This window comes from Entamoeba histolytica, genomic scaffold (assembly GCF_000208925.1).
Source record: "Entamoeba histolytica HM-1:IMSS scf_1104750517063 genomic scaffold, whole genome shotgun sequence".
In the NCBI taxonomy this organism is placed as follows: domain Eukaryota; phylum Evosea; order Mastigamoebida; family Endamoebidae; genus Entamoeba; species Entamoeba histolytica.
Genome location: NW_001914864.1, coordinates 148701 through 166194, shown reverse-complemented (window position 1 = coordinate 166194; position 17494 = coordinate 148701). Strand labels below are relative to the sequence as shown.

The 17494-nt window shown below is 25.1% G+C and overlaps 7 protein-coding genes across 7 annotated transcripts, besides 2 other annotated features; 3 read left to right on the top strand and 4 right to left on the bottom strand.

Moving 5' to 3' along the window:
* Positions 1-1989: 1989 nt before the first annotated feature.
* Positions 1990-3003, top strand: EHI_051010 (WD domain containing protein; the record flags this gene model as incomplete). The annotated part of the gene is made up of 1 exon (XM_651972.1): positions 1990-3003. One exon carries the CDS (start codon positions 1990-1992, stop codon positions 3001-3003), a length of 1014 nt encoding a protein of 337 aa, XP_657064.1.
* A 413-nt stretch (positions 3004-3416) lies between these two features.
* EHI_051000 (uncharacterized protein) lies at positions 3417-4199 on the bottom strand (the record flags this gene model as incomplete). Its single annotated transcript, XM_651971.2, has 2 exons — positions 3417-4000; positions 4049-4199. 2 exons carry the CDS (start codon positions 4197-4199, stop codon positions 3417-3419), a joined length of 735 nt encoding a protein of 244 aa, XP_657063.2.
* Positions 4200-4739: 540 nt separating this feature from the next.
* On the top strand, positions 4740-6164 carry EHI_050990 (RIO1 family protein; the record flags this gene model as incomplete). Its single annotated transcript, XM_646012.1, has 1 exon — positions 4740-6164. One exon carries the CDS (start codon positions 4740-4742, stop codon positions 6162-6164), a length of 1425 nt encoding a protein of 474 aa, XP_651104.1.
* A 66-nt stretch (positions 6165-6230) lies between these two features.
* Positions 6231-6366: a repeat region.
* A 1424-nt stretch (positions 6367-7790) lies between these two features.
* EHI_050980 (uncharacterized protein) lies at positions 7791-8645 on the bottom strand (the record flags this gene model as incomplete). The annotated part of the gene is made up of 1 exon (XM_646010.1): positions 7791-8645. One exon carries the CDS (start codon positions 8643-8645, stop codon positions 7791-7793), a length of 855 nt encoding a protein of 284 aa, XP_651102.1.
* A 241-nt stretch (positions 8646-8886) lies between these two features.
* Positions 8887-9823: a repeat region.
* A 424-nt stretch (positions 9824-10247) lies between these two features.
* On the top strand, positions 10248-12324 carry EHI_050970 (CXXC-rich protein; the record flags this gene model as incomplete). The annotated part of the gene is made up of 5 exons (XM_646009.2): positions 10248-10404; positions 10463-10558; positions 10618-10917; positions 10971-11273; positions 11336-12324. 5 exons carry the CDS (start codon positions 10248-10250, stop codon positions 12322-12324), a joined length of 1845 nt encoding a protein of 614 aa, XP_651101.2.
* A 536-nt stretch (positions 12325-12860) lies between these two features.
* EHI_050960 (uncharacterized protein) lies at positions 12861-13650 on the bottom strand. The gene has a single exon (XM_644880.2). It carries the CDS (start codon positions 13642-13644, stop codon positions 12901-12903), a length of 744 nt encoding a protein of 247 aa, XP_649972.1. The 5' UTR covers positions 13645-13650; the 3' UTR covers positions 12861-12900.
* Positions 13651-15655: 2005 nt separating this feature from the next.
* Positions 15656-16724, bottom strand: EHI_050950 (uncharacterized protein; the record flags this gene model as incomplete). Its single annotated transcript, XM_644885.2, has 1 exon — positions 15656-16724. One exon carries the CDS (start codon positions 16722-16724, stop codon positions 15687-15689), a length of 1038 nt encoding a protein of 345 aa, XP_649977.2. The 3' UTR covers positions 15656-15686.
* Positions 16725-17494: the final 770 nt, after the last annotated feature.

The following is a 17494-nucleotide window of genomic DNA, read 5'->3' as shown; positions in this document are numbered from 1 at the left end:
AATACAAATTAAATAGGAAAAACAAGTAAAAAATGCATAAACGTTGAATTTATTGATGAGAAAAACTGAAAGGTAATGAAACAAAAAAAAAATAAAAATTAAACAAAACTACTGTAATATAAAAACAAACACAAGTCATTAATAAATTAAGTATTAAAGTAATACTATAGTTATAGCTGAATAGCTTAATATGAATTAAACCATTGTTTTTATAAACGAAATATAAAATATGTTATCAATAACATGAATTGGGTAATAAAAATCTTCAACAAATAACCTTTTAGTTATATAATTTCATAAAATAAACACAAAAGAGTCTAATTAAATAGAAATTAACTTTGATTGAAATTGAAGAAACACAAATTGTTTATTGTATAGTTTTTTATATACTCTTCAAAACTATCAAATTATTAAAAATATTATAGAATAGTATAAATATTCTATCAAATAATCAGAATCTTATTGATATTTTAGACGTAAATAGAGTCTAAAAACTGATTATGAAACTCTTAATTTCTATACAACAACTAGATACCATTTTTTATTAATTCTTCTATATAAACAAACAACATACTCAAAGACATTTAATTGTGAGTCATTTTTTTTTTGATTTAACTAATTTCATTAAGTCATTTAATAACAACTCATAACGTTGCCAATAACATTTTCTAAATTTTTGAATGTAATTGAATTGTATTAGAGCCACAAATCGATGTGTCATGTCATTGTTCTTTTTGCTTGAAATGAGTAACAGGTAAGTAGATGAAAGTAAAGCTTAACAAAAACACTCAACTTTCTCTAGTATATATCCTTACACTAGTCTTACATTAGTTTTAGTATATTCTCATTTGTTTATGAACTTAGTTTCTTATTGTTCGTTACTATCAATCTTTATGCACGTAAGTTTATCCTTCTTGATACTAGTCTCATTCTTTTAGTTCATAAAGTCAGAGTAAGTGTTTTTTCTAATAAATTAAATTTGTGAATAATCAAATTGTTGATATTATACTGATTTTGTTCGTTGATGTAACTCTAAAATACTTCTATAACATAAGGTTAAATGTTTATCATTGAGTATCAATTCATTGGACTTTTAATTGGACTTTTTCCTTCAACTTTTTCAGAGTTATCATCTAAAATTCGATAAAGTCAGTTTTATCCTAAACAACCCAATTCTTATCCTTCTATTATAATTAAGCATTTTGAGAAGATAATTTCTGTCTGTTGTTATCAATCAAAAAAATGATGTACATTTTCAGATAGTATTTGATTTTATCACAAATAGAAGCTAAAAGTCAATAAAACCAAATCAATCAATGAAAGACTAAAGAACACTTCATTTCTCTGATACAAAATAAATACCATTTTGTATTAATAGCTGAATATAATAAAATAAATAAAAGAAAATAATAACACAAAACTTGATAAGAATGGTTCAACAGCAATTATCTATCTAAATAATATCATGAAAGAACAATAATACTGGATATGAATATAACAGTTAAATAAGAATACTATGACCAGATAAATACTAATCTAACACCTCTATAATAAAAAAGATTATAACATGCAATAACTCTTTTGGTAAATACTTTTATTTCTTCATTTAAATACCATCTAAAAGAAATTCAAAATATTTTTATGGATTATCATGTTTGATTGATAAATAATTAAAGAAACAAGTGTATATTAAATGAATAATTAATAGTTTTATTTAATGTAATGTAACAATAAGAATAATTATTATCTAATTATTTTTTGAAATAATTTCATTTCTGGAAGAATTAAAATAAATGAGAGATATTCTAAAGTTCTAAAGAACCAAATCATTAGAAATAAAGTAATGGAATTAATGGCATTTACTAAAGATGATTTTAAAACAAGAAAAGACATGAATGGAGATAATCAAAAAGACTTTTTGATAGATAAATTTTATAATAACTGAAACTATACAAAAAGAAAATAGAAAAAAAAAACTTGTATTGATAAATGGTTTGTGTTTGTCAGTCTTATCTCTCATTACTCAATTCTTTTGTTGAAGGAGAGAAACCAAGTGAGGTGAAATACAAACGACATGAACCATTAACACCATACTTATATCTCGATGTTCCTGGTGTAATAGATGATTTTTATTTGAACATCATTCACTGGAATACACAACATGAGTTATTAGTTGCGTTGACTGACGTGTTATATATTTGGAATTCAGAAAGTGGAGAAGCAAATGAAATATATAAATGTTCAAATGACATTGAGTTAAATACATATATATCATCAGTTTTATTTATGGATGATACAACAGTAATATTTGGAGATGTGTTTGGAGTATTACGGGTAATTGACTTAACGACACAAAGACTAATAATGGAAAGACAAATGCATACAGATAGAATTAATTCATTAGCTAAAACTTGTTGTACATTAGCAACAGGAAGTAGAGATAATACAGTCCAATTATTTGATACAAGATGTGAGGATATAGTATGTTCTGAGTTAGTATGTCATAAAGGAGAAGTTTGTGGAATTGATTTTAATGGGTCTGGAACATATATTGGAACAGGTGCAAATGACAATTCTGTTATTCTTTCAGATTTAAGAATGATAAAACCATTTTTAACTTATTTTCATAATGCAGCAGTGAAAGCAATTAAATTTGATCCTACAAATGAACATATAATTGCTACAGGAGGTGGTTCTTCCGATAGAACAATTAAATTAATGAACATTAATACTAACCAATTGATAACTGAACTTAAAACACATTCTCAAGTCACAGGAATTGTTTGGTGTGATGATGAATTAATGGTTACTCATGGATATCCTTTTAATACTATTACCTTTTATGACACACAACATTGGAATAAAACAGGAGAATTTGATGGACATGATGGTAGGATATTGTCCATTGCCATGAACAACCATGGTATTGCTGCAACAATTGGATCTGATGAAATGATAAGAGTCTGGAAAGTGTGTAATTCCAATGATTCAATTTTAAAATAAAAACAGTAAGACTCTAATTTGTAATCTTCTCATTTAAATTCTCTTATGATTGAACTTAAAGAAATTAAATATTCAATTAAAAAGTTAAAATCGTTCCATTCTGGTGTTTAAGATATGAAACAGTATTTTCAGAAAATGTTGATGCATTGGATAAAACACATTCATAACGTTTTGGATGAATTAATTTTTCAGTTTGATAATGTCTAAGTAATTTTAATTTACATTCCTTTTTTGCTTCTTGATATGTTTTATAATTTGTTTCAGAAAATGATTGTATATTATTTGATTGTTCTAGTTAAATGAATATGATGTCATTTATGAATGATAGAAAATAATACCAAACGTAGAAGAGTATATTCTTTAATTGAATTTCCCTCAAGACATATTGTTTGATATGAAATTTTTGTTGTAAACTAAAATGGATAAGATAACATCAAGAAAGTATTAAAAAGAGAATAGTCACAAACAAATGGTAATATAATATGTTTTGGTAATGAAGTTGTGTGAGTGATTTTATGAATGGATTGGTTATTAAATTGTAGTCTAGTTACATTTATGATTGTTTTCAGTGAATTTAAATCAATAGAAAGTAAATTATGATTCCCATTGACTTGTTGATCATATTTTGGTGATATTCCATTCAAAAAGATAGTGAGAATATGTGTTGAAGTAATTAAAGTGATAGTGCTTTTAGATTGAAGAAAGGAGAATGGTTGTGAAATAGAATGGAAAAGAAAATGACAAGGAATAGATTGAGCATTTGGTGTTAGTATAGTTAGATGAAGAGTATTAGAAGAATAATGATAAACAAGATATCTATTTAATGAAGTGATGATTTGTATAGGTAGAGAAGGAGTATGAGTGATTGAAGGAAGAATTGGGAGTGAAAAGAAATGCAAAGGATATGGAGGGAAAAAGGGGGATATTATAATATTGAAATGATAATGAATTAATGATGGATTTCTTGGTGATGGTAATGGTAAACAATTATAACCAACTAAACATAAAATTCAATTGAATAAATAATAAAGAAATAAAAACAAACTTAATTGAGTTGCTGTTAAGTCAAATCCTAATAAAACACCTCCATCTTTCAAAAATTCTGAAGTGTCCAATTGTCTTAATGAATAGACAGAAGGAATAAGGGGGATATGAAAACGTTGAAAAGACTGTCGTTTTTGAATGAATTGGAGCATTTAAATAATTTCAGTTGGATTTCATATTTCTTTTTAGGAATTAAAAGAGAAAGTCCAAAAGAAAAAGAATAAAAACATTTAAAGAAACTGCATTATGAAAAATAAATCCCACAAATTAAACATATAACTAACCCAACACTAATTCCTGCCCAACCAAAGAATAAAATACTCAATATCATAATTAGTATATACAATACATAAATATTAACTGTAAAATTTCCACAATAAATTTTATTAGTCTCTTCAAGTAAAATGTTTTGGGATTGGGTTTGTTCAATTTCATTTTGGTCATAAATCACTCCATTAACAATAACAACCTTCTTTGGTTTTTCTTCATTCATCTCTATTTTGTTTGTTATTTAGAACAAAAGTTCTAAAAACAAAAGAGAAAGAGAAATTTTAGGGTTGATATCTTTAGTCTTTTAATTGTATTATAGGAGATTGGGGTGTGAAATAGAATTATTTTTTTGATTAAAGAAAACAACCCTTTTACTTTTTTAATGAGCTTAAAAATAATCAATCAGTCTGTTATAATCCATAATGGAACAATATGAAAATTATATTCCAGATGCATCCACTAGAATAAAAGACCGATCAGACAGAGCAACAAATGACCAAGTACTTGATCATCGTACACGTGTAGTATTATCGAAATTTATTAAAAATGGAATAATAAAAGAATTACATGGTACAGTGTCAACAGGTAAAGAGGCTAATGTATATCATGCATTTGGACAAGAATTTGAATTAGCAGTAAAAATATTTAAAACATCAATATTAATATTTAAAGATAGAGAACGATATGTTACAGGAGATTATAGATATAGAAAAGGATTTTGTAAATCAAATCCAAGAAAAATGGTTAAAATGTGGGCAGAAAAAGAAATGAGAAATTTAAAACGAATAAATACAGCAGGAATTCCATCTCCTAAAGTTGTTATAGTTAAAAATAATGTTTTAATTATGGAATTTCTTGGTCATGATGGATGTGCTGCACCAAGACTTAAAGATGCAGGATTAAATGATGATGAAAAAAATGAAGCATACAGACAAGTTGTATGGATGATGCATCAACTTTATCATGACTGTAATATGGTTCATGCAGATTTAAGTGAATATAATCTTCTTTGGTGGAAGAATAAAGTATATGTAATTGATGTAGGACAATCCATTGAATTATCACATCCTCAAGCAAATGATTTTTTGAGGATGGATTGTGTTAATATTTCAACATATTTTAATAAGATTGGAATACATACATTATCTCCTAAAGAACTGTTTTATACTATAACAAATGCTTCAATCAAAGAAAATAAAATTGAAAGTATTATTAAAGAGCATTTCAGAACTAATTGGGATCCAAATGATGAGGTCTTTTTAAATTCTTTTATTCCAAGTTCTTTACATGATTTAAATGAACCAATTCGTGATGTTTTTCAACCAAAGAAAATGACTGGTGTTTTGTTTATGCCAAATGCAATTCCAAATCATGTTAAACTTGCACCATTACAAATTACTGTAAATGATGATTCTGCTTCTGATTCAGAAAAAGAAGAAATTCAAAGAAAACGAATGAAAAAAATGAGTAAAAAACAAAAAGAATTATACAAAGATCAACTTGAAGAAGAAATGAGAGAAGCAGAGAAATTGGTTGATCTTAGAGAAATACAACTTGCTAAAGAAGCAGAAGAATTAAAAAAACAAGAAGAACAAACTAACAAAGAACTAAGTGATGAAAGTATTGATACTTCTGAAGATGAAGATGAAATGAACAGCGAAGAATATAAAGAGTATGTGAAAAAGTTAAAAGAAGAAAAGAAAGTTGATAAAGAAGAAGAAAAAAAATTAAGAAAAGAACACAAGAAGCAATATAAAATTGAAAGAAGAGAAAAACTAAAACATAAAATGCCAAAGAAAAAGAAAGAACAATTAATTAAACATTCAAAACGACATCAAACAAAATAAAGATAATAATATTGTTTTATATCTCAAAAATTTTATTCATTTATTTTTTTTTTTTGATAATTTTTTAAGAAGAACCTTCCAATGAAATTGTGTTGGAAATAAATAGTATGGTAGAAATAAAGTATATTGAAGAAACTGAAATAATTATTTCTCAATATGAAGAAAATTCAATTGTTGATTTGTTTATTAATTAAAATTTTTTACTAATTTTGTTTATTAAAAAATTTAATGAAGTTTATAATACGTGGAATATATCATTAAAAATGAAAAGTTTTTTCAAAAAGTTGAAGTTCACTAGAAATAAGTTGAATATTGAATGGAAATTTAAATAAAATAGTACTTTTAATTGAAATTAAATGAACAAAAAAAAACAAAGAAATAAATTTAAAGTTTTGTTTAACTAAATTTATTCATTATGGAGAAGTTCATTCAAACAACTGCATTTAAAAAGCAAACAGAAATATTGAAAGAATTTGATAGTGCATTAGAAGAATGTGAAAAAGAGACATTTAAAGAGATAGACACAAAATTTGATTTTTGTAAGTATCAAGAAGAAGTATCGAAAGATCATCCAGTTGAAGACTTAACTCAAATGTATAATGAAATTAAAACATTAATTGATTCAAAAGAAGTTGCAATGCAAGAAGTAAGAAAACAATTAACAGAAATGGCGTTAGCTTTCCAAAATTTAAAAGAAAATTTAAATAAAGAATTTGAAGATTCACTTGAAATGAAAGAATGTTTAAATTATGTTGTAGAAAGAATCGTTGATGCAACTGAAGGAACAGTTGATGACCAAACATTTATCCAAAAGAAAAAAGAAATTAGAGAAATGAAACAAGAATTACCTGAAGGATATTTACCTAAAAGAATATTTAAATCAACTTGTAAACATATTGTAGAAGTATCAGGAACGTCATTTAATTTAAAATATATTCAAGAATGGACAGGACATAAGAGTCATACTATAATTTTTGATTCAGATAAAGATGGAATACAAAATGAAACATTTAATAAATGCATTCTTAATAAACAGAATATTGGAATTATTTATATAGATAAAAAAGATAATGTATTTGGTTATTATTCTCCTCTTGGAATAACAAAAATTGGAGAGTATAATTATGATAATAATCATTTTATTTTCTCTTTAAAACGTGAACAATTTGAAACTGGAAAACAATTCTTTGTTAAAGATAATGTAAAGTGTGGTATTTTATTAAGAGATAATGATGATATTCTTTCTTGGTTAGGTAATAGTGATTTTGGTTTTGCTTGTTATAAACCTGGAAAAGATGAATCTTTCTTTAGAAAACTATCATTAGTTTATAATGATATTGATGATATTTATTTAAATGATACTAATTATCCTATTGAGTTTGGTGTTAAGAGAATTGTTGTTATGCAATTCATTAACTAAATTCAATTTAAAATTCTTTTAATGTTTTTCATTTCTTTTTTTTTATTATGTTTTAAACAATAATAATAAATTCTTTATGTTAAAAAGAATTAATTTAATTCTATTTGTTAATAAAGAAAAATATCTGTATTTAATAATTATTTTTTAGTTCTTCTTATTTATTTAATAACAGACAAGAAAGAAAACAAAGCAATAAATAATAACTCTCATGCCTTTTCTAAAATTGATTCAAATAATTCTTTCTTTTCTAACATCAATTTATAGACTTGTTTCATATTTTGAACTGAAACATCACAAGCAGATGCAATTTTTATTTCTAATTCTTGTGTTAAACATTTTTCAATTTCGCATACAAAACAAATTACAACAGCAGCAACAGTATTTGGTTTTTTTCCTTCAAGGAATTTTTGAGCATCTTCAGCAATAACTTGACATTTGTAAGTATATTTACCAACACCAACTGCGTTAGTGTATTTAGAAATGAAAGACTCAAGGTTATTTGTGCTTTTCTTACCTAATAACATTCTTAATTGTTTATAACTTTTAGTAGCACTTTTCATTTCCCATCCAAGTTGATGGACAATATCTCTTAATGTCATATGAATACCTTCTTCTTGACATACCATTAACACAATTCCTTCAACATTTTTCTTTTTCATTCTTCCTTTAAATTCATTCGCATGTTCTGTCATTAATTCTTGTAATACTTTCATTGCATGTTCAACTTGACTATTATCAAGCTGAAGTTTTTTAAATGCATCAATAAAGTCTCTTCTATATCCACTTACTTTCATATTTTGTGCATTAATTTGTTGAGATGAAGCAGTACAACCTTTAAGCATTGTTGAGGTATCTTGTAATGTTCCAGAAAATGTAACTCTACAACGTTCATCATTCCCATCAAAACTTCTCCATTCTTGACCTTCATCTAAAACTTTATCTAAAACTCTTTGACAATATTTACAATAGTATTGTCCATTTTTATGATCTTCTACTGCGACACATTGTTTACCACTATTTCGATGATCTTCACATAATATTTTACGACGTGAATTGAACATGTTATTTTAATTTAATTTTAAGTAGTTCTTTTTTTCTCTTTAATCTTTTGTTTTTAATTCCTTGACTTTTTTTAAATTTTTATTTAAATAGTTCATTCAGTGATTTTTGTTTTGTAATGCCTTTTTTATGATTTTTCTTGTGGAATTAAAAATAAGATAGATTATAATTTAATATTTTTAATATTGCTTATATTTTCTTAGTAGTATCTTTTTTTATATTATTCATTTTTCTTTTTGTTCTTATCCCTCTAGAAGAAATGGGTGAAGGATTAATAAATATAAGGGACGAATATGTTAATGAAATAATTAGAACAGTGATGTACTACTGTACCAGAGAAAGTGAAATATGAAATAACATAATAGATAGATCGTACAGTAAGAAATGAATATGGAATAGAATTAAAAAACATTAATTCATAAAATCCCAGAAACAAAAAGAGAAGAAATAATAAATGAAGGGATAGAAAAGAAAAAAAGAAAAAGAAGTAGTAGTAGAAATAAAAAAATTATTGATAAATACATCAAAAAATGGAAGTGTCATCAAATAAGTGGACACTTCAGAAGATGGTTTGAGTTAAAATGAGTAGATAAAACTACTACAGTGAAAGCATGGAAGTCCATCAATATTAAAAAGAATGCATTTCTTCAATTAACTAAAATGCAAGATGGAGCAATATTTTGTGGGTATAGAAAATCAAAAATAATGAAAAATGAAAGATTGAAATACTACACACTTTGTAAAGACAAGATAACTACAGTAGAACACATTCTACTATCTTGTATTTATCATAATAAATCACAAATAGAAAAACATGACAATATTGGCATTATAATATTGATTAATAAGAAAATACACAGGAAATAAACAATATAAAAAACCTCCATATGAAACAATGTTCAAATATAAAGACATCACTATGATATGGAACAAACAAATAATGCCTAAAAGTGAATGACAATACCACAAAATACCAGACATAAATATATTAGATAAAAAGAATAAAACCAGTTTAATATTTGATATGACTAATGTGGGTTGATCACAATATTAATTGAGTGTAAATGAAGAAAAGAAATAAGATTAAAGAATTAAAGAATAGGCTAATGAAAATAGAAAAGTTGAAAGATGTCAAAATAAATCGAGTAGTAATTTCAATAAATGGAATAATAAATAAAGAGTCAAGAGGTGGTATTTGACTATCTTTTTATAAAATATATTTTATGATAGGATATAACCAGACATAACATTCTTCATAATCCAATGATTGTTTGTGTTTAGTCCAATGCTAAAATAGGGTTATGTAAGAAGTTAGTTCAGAACAATTGAATGTCTCATTACTTTTCTAAACACAATTAGAAATTCTTTTTAATTATAGAAAATTCCACAGAAAATTTACTCTTTATAATGAAATTTCAAAAAATTATTTAAAGGTTTGAAATAAATTATTTCATAATTAACCAAATCATAAAATTCAAAGAATGAAGAAGATAAAATACTGTATATTTTTAAGAAAAAGTGAATTATTATAAATGAAAAATCAAGAATTAGGTCAATAAGAAATTATATATTAATCTAGAAAATAATAGTAATAAGAAAATAAAATGATGGTATTATTGATTGCTTTCATTTCTTGTTGTCTTGGTTATTCTGATGTAAGATGTACAAGTGCTTATTGTAGTGGATGTAGCTATGATAGTCCTGATGTTTGTTTTTATTGTATTGACCAATACATCTTAGAAAATAATGGGACATGTTCATGTTTGTTTTTTTTTCTCTATGTTAAAATAACATAGAAATATATTATTTACAATTAAAGCTCCTAAAGGAAAGAATTGTTATAATACTATGGCTGGTTATTGTGAAATTTGTAACGAGGGGTATCAATGGGATAATACAACAAAGAGTTGTGTTGGTTTGTTTTATAGTAATATTACCACTTTAAATGAAGAAGTTGGACTAACCAATAAATAGAAGGAAATGATAATTGTACTCGTTATTCTACTGATGATGGATCTTGCAGTACTTGTAATGATGGGTTCTTTTTAGAAAATGGTAAATGTACTAAGTGTGAAACTAATCCTTATTGTATTCTTTTTGATGGTTCATGTAATAGATGTATAAAATGTAAACCATCTTATGGTGTTGTTAATGGAACATGTGCTCAACCAATTGAACATTGTATGGAATATAAAACTACAGAAACAGGGAATCCAACTTGCCTAACATGTTTTGGAGGATATTATTTAATTAATAATGGAAATGAATGTGTCAGTTTGTTATTAAAATTAATTATTTAAATCAGAATAAGTATTGATAACTTATAGATGCTACTATTGAGAATTGTGCTTTTTACAGTATTGAAAATAATGAACTTAAAGGATGTAAACAATGTTATATTGGATATGTTTTTGATACAGAAAAGAAACTTTGCGTTTCTGATGAAAATTATAAAATGGAAGGATGTAAAGTTCAAAGTTCTATTGGAGTTTGTGTTGAATGTTTATTCAATTATCATTTAGAGGAAGGTCAATGCATTCAAAATCCAATTGGGTGTAAAAGAGGAAATAATAACACCTGTCAAGAATGTTTAGAAGGATATGAATTGGGAGAAGACAACCAATGTTATTGTTTGTTTTTCTATTATTTTCAAGTTATTTTATCAGATATTTGAAATAACTAATTATATTAGTAATCAATTACTATTGCAATGAAGAAGCTACTTCTAAAGAAGTATGCTCTAAAGATAATCACTGGTGTATATTTGAGACTGTTGCCACTAACACCTATTGTACATATAAATCTTTAAATTGTTCTTCTTGGAATGAAATCGGAGAATGTGTCCAATGTTCTTTTGGATTTGTTCTTGATTCAAATAACCCAATTGCATGCATAGAAAAGATAGAAGGGTGTGAAAGTTATTTAACAAAACAAATAAATAACGAAACTAAAGACGTTGTTTGTGTATCATGCAAATCTGGTTATTTTATGAAAGAAGACTTTACTTGTGGTAAATGTTCCAGTGAATGTACTTCTCAATGCTATGGTGAATCTGACTTATGTGACAAAGATAATAAGAAATGTAGTGATGCCTTTTGTAAGTCTTGTCCAAACAACAAAGATAAGTGTGAGGTTTGTATTGATGGATCTAAGCCACAAGGAAATTGGTGTGGACCAGTTATTTGTGTTATTCCTGTTGGAGATGATATGTGTTATGAATGTGCTTATTTAAGTGAAGAGAAAGTTTTTGATGAAAACATTAAACAATATATTCCAAAGAATATAACTGGATTTGCTCCTAACGCCAAAGGTCAATGTATTAAATCACCAGATGATTCAAGTTATTCTGATGACTCTTCAAATTCAAATAATTCTGATGATTCTTCAAATTCAAATAATTCTGATGGTTCAAATAATTCTTCAAATTCAAATAATTCTGATGGTTCAAATAATTCTTCAAATTCAAATAATTCTGATGGTTCAAATAATTCAAATAGTTCTACTACTTCAAGTGCTGGTTCTAATGATAGTAGTGACGAAAAAAGTAATACCATCTATTATATTATTGGTGGAGTCATTTGTGGTATTCTTCTTCTCTTGTTAATTATTATTGGTGTTGCTATTATTGTTTTCTTTGTTACGAGAAAGAAGAAAGGGTCTGAATATCATGATATTGCTTAAATGAATTTTACTTTAATTTTCTTGTCCGAGGTTATTATTTTTCAACCATTAAGTGTTATAGCTCTTTTTTTACACTACCAATCTTCATAAATGTCTTGCATACAATGAAATGATTACCAAATGAGGAAGTAAAAAGTAAATATAAACCAATTAAATTTTGAACATGTAGTATATTCCAGTAAAAGAATAACAAAAGATGTTAAAAAACAAAACCATAAAAATCAACTAGAATAATAATAAAATATGACTTTATTAAAACATAATTTTTAGTGATTTATTTATTCACCTTTTCATTTAATTGACATTATAAGAATGTAAGACACATCACACAGTTCTTTGTGCAAATGGTTATTAAAGCAGATTAATTTATTTTAATGACAAAGACAATATTATGACTTGAATTGATTTATTCTTTAAAATAGTACAAGTATAAACTCTTAACAAAACTGGATAAAACACTTTTTTCTCTTTATTATTTTGTTATTATAAATCCTAATTTGAGTTTATTTAAATAAAAAATAGAAAAAAGTTAATTTAACAAAAATTACAACTAATAATTTGTTTTTAATAACAAATTTAATAATCGTAAGTATAGACAAAAGAAGTATCTTGGTAGATAGGATCATAGTCTAACTTAAGAACAAAAGAATCAGGTTTAGTATTAAAAGATTCCTGAATGTTTTGTGTTTTTGATGAACCAACAGATGTAGTTGTAGTTGGTTGTTGAACGTTTGAATTAAGAGTATCAATAAAGAATTGATGATAAGCAGTAATAGTAAGTAATTTTTCTTTTTTATCAAATAAACTACAAATGTGTTTTTGTACTGCTTTACCAATTTTATTAATCTGTTCCCTAGAATAAGATCCTGAGTTATTTGGTAATACAACTGCTTTTATTTTTTCTAATTGAACTGTTTTCTTTGCTTGTTTAGTTTTTCTTTTTCCAAAAGAAATTCCATTTTGTTCAGCAAGTTGAATTAACCAACTAAAAGAAATAGCAGTTCTATTCAAATCTTTTCTTCTTTTAACTACTTTTAATTGGCTCATTGTCATTTCTGTTCGTTGTTCCATTTGATATTGTCTTTCACAAAAATCTTCAATAGAATATCCAAATCGTAAAGGAAGTCCATTGTAATATACTTCATTAATTGTAAGATATTGGAGTGTCTTTTTAGCCATACGTTCTGGTCGTTTTAATCGAAATCCATACCCATAGTTACTAAGAAGTGCAAATAACATCCCTTGTTGAAGGGCTTCAAATGACTTTGATTCTCTTTTGATTTCAGTTAATGTTGGCTTAGTATTAGAGCCACGACTCATTTTTTTTCTTTTTGAGTGAAATAAGTTCTTCTATCTTTCAGTTTAAATTGCTACGCTACCTTCTTTTATAGTTTTAGACTAATGCCAACTACTCAAACTTTCTTTCATAGATTCTTCTTCATTTTCTATTAATAAATTTCATTATAGACTATGAAAATATCTCAATTCCATATATCTCTTAAACCCTCTTTCCTCTTTTTCTGCCAATTTGCCTTGACTTTTATTGATTTATTTTTTGTTTTACAACGGTCTGTTCTGAAAGTAATTCAACTTCCTGTTTCTAACAAGAGTTTCTTTAGTTAATTTACATGTCTTTTACATTCTTTTGTTTCTTTACTTTATTTATAGAACATTTTCTATATTTATCACCGAAATTTTGAACTTATTAATAGATTGATGATGTTGAATATATCCAAATTGTTTCGTTATGACTTGACCCATTTAGTGAATATACTGTCAATAGCAAGTAACAATAGGGTTGTTTCTTTCTGTTTGAAAAAAGTTGTTATTCAATAATGGTTTTACTTCTCAGTAAAAAGTCTTTTTTTGTAAAAGTCTCGACTTAAATATACCATTTTTTATTAACTGTCTTTTTGATATTAGTGATGAAATAGAAGAGTTGTATAGTTGGAGAATCAATTTGTTTCATCCATAAAGTAATGAATTGCATTTTATATAATTTTTAAAATCTCACTGATTTGTGATTTATTTTTTGGTTTCAGATAAGGATGTTATTTAACTTCCATTCAAATTGTATTTTAATAAATAACTTTTTGGTTTATCTTTGAAAGAAAACTATCTCTTATTATTGACTTTCAGAATATTACGATTGAATTTTAATTACTACCAAAAAAACATACTATTAAACAAATGAACATGTATTTTATTCTTCATATCCTTTCTTCTGAGCATACAAAATATTTATTTTTCTTATTTTTGAAGTAAGACGTTGACCAAATTAATATATAAATTCTTGATTGATGAATATTGTCATAAGTTATTTTGTATCGTACAAAGATAAAAAATAAGAGGAGAATGGAAATACATCAAAACTTAAGAATTTAAACCAATTACAAGGGAGTTTTTTTGATAGTATAATTTCAATTCATCATATCAAGAAATGAAGTTATAATTGATTATTACTTAAATATAAACAATATATAAGAACAATAATATATTTGTATTGATAAAAAATAGAAAGGTACTATGTTATAAAATTATTCCAACTTTATGTTTTGGTTGTATGTAGGATGTACTACCAGTATAATAGACTATTATATTTTTATATATGTACTGAAAGTATTTTATCAGTTATAAGCATTGTAATAATTACTTTGAATTTAGTTATTTCAGTGGATTAAGCCATATACCACAAATGCACAATATTTTTAATTCATTAATTTTATTTGGATCATCGCATCAAGCTGTTGGATTTGTATTAATAATAACTTTATTGAATAAATAGAGAATATTTGGAAGAGTTGATACTAGATGAAGATAATATTGTCAATTTGTTTCATTCTTGTTGTTGATATTAAGTACATTAAATCACCTTTTTAGACTTTATAAAATCATTCTTCTTAAATGTTTTCTATAACTATAGCTATATTCTTAAAGAAGGTAAGTTGTATAAACAAAGTTTGCATTGGCTAGTTCAGTAACTCTTTTTGATTTATTTGAAAAGAATTTAATAAGTTTTATTCATTTTCTCATACTCACATAATAACAATAATGTTGTAATAAAAAACAGTATTTTTTAGTGAAATAAATAGCTCAATGATTCAAACAAAAGTTTGTCTTACAGAGGATGTAGAAGTATTAACACAATATTAGTAGGAACAATGAATTTAAAAGTTTTATTTTGTTCAAGTAAGAAGTAGTTAAAACAAATTACCATCGAAATCCCTTAGATTCAAATAGAAAATAATAAACATCTCTTCATATTGGATGACTAATAACAACATTCCTTTTCTTTCTTCTCTGATAAAAGAAAAAACAAACCACAAGAATTAAGAGTCAAACAATTCAATAAAATACTTCTTCTACTTTGGTGTATCTCGATCTTTTTCTGGTGAAAAGCGTTGTAAATAAGCGTCATATTTCTTAGTAAAGATTTCTAAATAAAAGTTAGCACCATTGTATGAAGCCCATAACAACACGAAGATCATCCATGTTCTATGTAACCATCTATAATTGTAGAACAAAAAGACAGGGATATAAGTTATTATAGTATAAGCTAATTGAGTCCAAACCATGACATTCAAAGGAGAGTCTTTAAATAATCCTAATTTTTTTGTAACAAATTGATGAAGCATGTGTGGTTTAATTTGACATAACCAACGAAGAGAAGTCATATAACCACCGTTATAAATTTTGTCCTTATAAATTACTTCTGTGATAATGACATAAATAACTTGCCAAGAGATATAAAAGATTAATGGATAAACAAAACCAGTAAGAAAAGTAAGATGGTCTGGAATTGGGAATGAACTTTTCCAACGAAGGTAGTAAAGAACTAAATTAGGGAAGAAGTGAATAACAATAGAAGTTAATTTCGTAAGGTCATGGAAAACAAAGCTGTTTGTCCATAAAATAATTGCCATTAATAAAGGTCCAGCACAATTAACAAACATAATTTCAAATAATGGTGATACAGTATTAAAACAATAAATAGATATTAATGTTGTAATTACTCCTGCATTGGTATAATAACAAAAGTCTAATAAAAAGAATTGCCATTTAGACATTCTGTAAACAAGAAATCTAGCTATTACTAATGGAATTAATAACATTAAATATAAAATTGGTATTAATTCTGCTCTTCGTAACATAATATATTCTGTTAATAAAACAATACCAAATGACATTACAAATGTCACTTTATCTAATAACTTAATATTTCTTCTTTTTTTCAATGAATCATCAATAACAGGAATAGTTTCAATTTTTATTTTATTTGAATCAACAGCCATTGGTTGTTCTTCTTTAATTTGACTACTTTGTTCATTACTATTCTTTCCAACAGAAGATGTCTTCTCTTCTTTTATCTCTTCATTTTCTCTGTGGTTAATTATGCTCATTATAAAGAAAAATTTTTAGTTCTATTTGAAAATTGAAACAAAATTTTAGTTTTTTTAGTTAATAATTAAAATTAGAATAGTAAACTAAAAAGTCTTTTGAAAGAATTTAATCAAATTAATCATATTTTATAAGTTGAATTAATCACATAAACCGATTTATAGAGATGATGATATTATAAAATTAATTATAATATTTAAAGCTATAATATTAACTAAATGAAAGTAAAATTTGAACTTTTTATTGAATTATCATAAAATAAGATGATATTTTAATGAATTTCAATTATATTAATAATAAAATTAAAACAATTTGTAATTTTTGGAATTTTAGACATTTTTGGTTTTATTTAAATATTTTTTATCCTTCTTATTTAATATCTTTTCTTTATACTTTATATTCCAAATTAACAGTATGTATAATGTTATTCATGTGACTAGATTTTTGTTGTATCATTATAAATTCAATTCCCTTTTATTTTTTTTCACTTATTAATCGTTTTTTTTTATTTAATCATTAATGATTTTTTAATTTCAATTTCAAATAATTATTCTTTTGATAATTTATTCTTTACAAAATAATAAATAAACTGTAATAACTACTTGAACAATTTGGATTTAAAATATTAACACAATTTATCAATAAACCTAAATAATAAAAGTTTTAACTGATTGATTATCTTTTTGGTTTATACTATTTTTAAAAAAGAATGTCTTGCTATTGCCTGAGTTGAAAAATTTGGGATTATCAATCATTGTTAAAAATAATGAAA